Source organism: Austrofundulus limnaeus, unplaced genomic scaffold, assembly GCF_001266775.1.
Source record: "Austrofundulus limnaeus strain Quisiro unplaced genomic scaffold, Austrofundulus_limnaeus-1.0 Scaffold139, whole genome shotgun sequence".
NCBI classification, from domain to species: Eukaryota; Metazoa; Chordata; class Actinopteri; order Cyprinodontiformes; family Rivulidae; genus Austrofundulus; species Austrofundulus limnaeus.
In genome coordinates, this window is record NW_013952541.1 from 307,846 (window position 1) to 311,668 (window position 3,823).

Genomic DNA, 3,823 nt, shown 5'->3' on the forward strand with positions numbered 1-3,823 from the left:
GTTAGTTAGTTAGTTAGTTAGTTAGTTAGTTAGTTAGTTAGTTAGTTAGTTAGTTAGTTAGTTAGTTAGTTAGTTAGTTAGTTACCATTTTTCATTTATTTACTTATTTACTTATGAGTAATTAATTGTCTTTTCCCATTCTGGCCTACAGGGGGCAGCCTACAATATTTCTTCACACCGGAACGAGGTACAATCACGTGACATCATTACCGGAAGTAAATACASTGCTCTCCCGCGCAGTCAAATTATTTGGTTAGCCGGCACGGTTTGAGGAAAATCCGAGGGGAAAAAAATGGACGAGCTTTATTTGGATAATATCGACGAGTTTGTCAACGACCACAACAAGATTGTACGGATGCTTTCAATTTGGTTTATTTCTGGTTYAGCTAATGGCGGTTGTGAGAGCGTGCGTTAGTTTGAAGATGATTAGCCGCTGARTTACGTTAACGAATCCGACAATTTAATGTCGTTTTGCCTTTACAACAAAAATTTTATTTAGAACAGCATATTGTAATAATCCTTGCGATTTTGGTAGGCTATTTGATTTATTCGGCTCTATAATTAGGATGTAAATGTCTCTTCARCTTAACTAAAAAGGCTTTTTATTCTGTTAAAATTACTGCATTAACCGCCAACAAATGCTTTAGACCAKGATGATTCTGACCCATGAAAAAAAGTTAATATTGTGTATTTTCTATAGGTATTGTATTTTGTTGTCTGATAGACGCAATGCCATGGCCAAGAAACGTAAACTAAAATAATATGTGTAGAATTCATCTCATAAAAACTGCAATCTAAACAYTTTATTTACCAGGTAACGTATAAATGGCTGAGCCTCACACTTGGAGTCCATGTCAACACAGCAAAACAGTAAGTTTATCTGCTTTTCCTCACGTAAATAAACAAATCACTAAGGATTTATACACCGCAAACCAAAAAAGTGTCCTATTAATTGAAGTCAATCATAAAATTTGCCATTCTCAAGTAAAATACTTATTGTTAGCAATAAGCGTTTGAACCGTGTATGCACAGATGATGATAATGATGACTGTCTGCTTTAAAAATTAATTAAAATAAAATAAGCTATTAGGAAGTGCAGTTTTTTTCTCCGTTAAATGTAAAATGTGTTTTCAGAATGCTTTACCATTACTTGGAGCACAAGAGGAAAGAGAGTTTGCCTCAGCTCCAGGCAACATACCTTGTTTCGGGGAAGTCTGTGGACYACGGTCAAACAGTGAGTCATAACTTCTCTGGCAGAGTTTGAATCTTTCTAAACCGTAAAAAGTTCTGTTAATCATCTCCTTTTTGGTATTTGTTTGTTTGTAGTGTCACAAAGTGTCAGTTGTCAGAGAGGACCAGCTGGAACGTGTGTAAATATTTCCTACAGCATTTAGTTTTCACTTTCTGGTTATTTTATTTTTGTCTCGACTTTGTACTGTTTTGTTTCTCTGCAGATTTTAAATCAAAGTTGGCCTTGGTGGCGAGCGTTCATGTCTACAGCGTCCAGAAAGCGGTACTGAGAGACAGCGGCCCCCTCTACAGCGTGGACTACGATGYTGTGAAAGACAACCTGAAGAACTGCAACAGGCATGTAGACCTCTACAGCAGCTGAAGAGTCTGTGGTCTTYGTGCCCTGCTAAGACTGACTACGTTCTTCTTCTTTGTAGATACAGCGCGATCCGGTGCGCCAGCGCCGTGCCCATGTCCTCTGTGGAGCTGCAGCAGGTGCGGGAAAATGAGCCGACGTTGGTGCCCGACAACAAAACATCCGCCATAAACAGGGACACGGGTGTGGCTTCCAAGGCGCCTACCAAGACGCCCAAAGGCATCATGGGAATGTTTTCAAATAAACCTGCATCGAAGCAACAAGTCAACAGCAAAGAACCTGAACAAAAAGAAGAAGCTCCTGCGGTATGGTTTTTGTGTCTTAGTGTGAAAATTAAAACGGTCTTCAGAACAATAGACGTGATGCAGATGTTTTAGGTCGTGTTCACACCTGCACTGTTTAGTCCGATTTAATTGAACTCTAGTTCGTTTGCCTGGAAAGTCCGGTTCGTTTGTGGAGGTGTGAACACGTAATCGAACTCTGACTCAGACCATAAAAGCGAACTCTGGTCCGCCTGAAAACCTAGGTCTCGGTTCGATTGAAACGAACTCTGGTGCGGTTCGATTGCATGTGTGAACGCTAAGAGGACCAGAGACCGCTCCAAAAGCAGGAAGTGGACTATACTTCATGACGTTCTGAGTAATAACAGTAATAATTTTACTTATATGGTGTAAATACCTTACTGGACGACTGTATAAGGTGAACATGATTGTGGAGCTGGACGTGCTCCTACTCGATAACACGGAGCTTCCTCAGCCGCTTGAATGCAAAACAATAATCTCCATGGTTCYGCCTCATCTTCCTCTCATGCTGAGCTAATTGTTGACTATTTGGTTAGCACATTTACCAAAAACAAAAAATAAACCCTATAAACACTAAAATGTAACGTTACTATTGTTTGTTTACATTCTGTGAAGACGGAAGTGGCGCTCCATGTCTTCTTCTGAGGTTTTCATGTTGATTCCTTTAGTGGTTCCTGGTGCAGCGCCCCCACAGGTGAGGGYGGGAACAGGTTGTTTACAGGGTTTAGTTCGGTTGAGAAAGTGCAGTGTGAATTCAAACCGCACCAACAGAAAATGTAAACAAAGCTTGCAGTTTTGGTCCCCAATCGAACCGAGTCTACCGGACTATCAGGTGTGAATACGACCTTATTGTCTTGTTTTGTTTTTTAGGCGGATCCTCCCAAAAACAAACCGGCTGCAAAGGCCAATCCWTTAGCAAAGTTCTTTGGGAATCAGACAAGTGAGTTGAGCTGATCAGGGTTGTTATTACAGACTCATGAAATCTGCTGTGTTCTGCAGTTTGAACCTTTTTCTCCGTTTTTGTTCTGATCTTTTTCACTTCTGCAGAAAAACCTGACAAACCCGTGAAGGAGGAGCAGGAGCCTCGGTCGTCCGTCGCAGCTGAGCAGCAGCAGAATTCCCAACCGGAGCCAGAACCAGAACCTGCAGCCGTGCCGCAGCAGAGCGACACCAAGACCGAGTCCAAGAGGTGTGTGTTTAAAACCGGCGTCAAACCAAATGTTCCCAAACAACAGAAAAGATGGTTGATTTTTGTTCATTTTTAATTGAACAAAAGCAAAACTAAGCGAGTCGAAGCGTCCGACAGTGAGGAGGAGGAGAAAATGGAGAAGAAAAAGAGACGGCGGATCAAACGACCAGAACCTGACAGCAGCGATGAAGATGGTGAGTTTTATTTATTTATTTATTTWTYKWYSRYYMTTYTTWTWATGACAGAGAACGTCTCCCACCCAATGCCTGGAACTTTTGCTGAGCTGCAGAGCTCCTTCAGTGTCAGACCGCTGCATCCTAAATGCACAAAGGAGCGTTACCGCAGATCCTTCCTCCCAGCAGCTGTTAGACTCTATAACCATCACCACTCCCAACAATATCAATAAGCATCCATGCTTGTTTTCATATTAAACAACTCTACCTCTCAATCATTACATAAATAATACCCTGTGGATATTATATTTGTCCTGTATTGGACTTATTGACTGAGTTCGACTCATTTTGCACACCCCCCTCAGATCATGAGTCTGTCGTGTCTGTCTGTAATTTTTTTCTTTTTCTGCACGGTATCTTGCTTTTATTTTTTATTTTTATCTTATTTCATCTTTATAGTCTTWTACAATAATTTTTATTTTATTCTGTCTTTAGTTTTTATTATTATTACTTTAATTCTGTTATTAGTTGATAATGTCACACAGCAATATAC

At 40.6% G+C, this 3,823-nt stretch overlaps 1 protein-coding gene across 1 annotated transcript in view; it reads left to right on the plus strand.

Annotated features, from left to right (window-relative positions):
- Positions 1–222: 222 nt before the first annotated feature.
- The window catches only part of pold3 (polymerase (DNA-directed), delta 3, accessory subunit), a 4,586-nt gene continuing 985 nt past the window's right edge, over positions 223–3,823 (plus strand). The window contains exons 1-9 of the mRNA XM_014016127.1: positions 223–349; positions 815–870; positions 1,135–1,234; positions 1,327–1,366; positions 1,455–1,587; positions 1,668–1,911; positions 2,779–2,848; positions 2,956–3,097; positions 3,185–3,291. Coding sequence (XP_013871581.1) covers positions 293–349; positions 815–870; positions 1,135–1,234; positions 1,327–1,366; positions 1,455–1,587; positions 1,668–1,911; positions 2,779–2,848; positions 2,956–3,097; positions 3,185–3,291 — 949 coding nt within the window. The 5' untranslated portion in view covers positions 223–292. The remainder of the gene's footprint in view (positions 350–814; positions 871–1,134; positions 1,235–1,326; positions 1,367–1,454; positions 1,588–1,667; positions 1,912–2,778; positions 2,849–2,955; positions 3,098–3,184; positions 3,292–3,823) is intronic.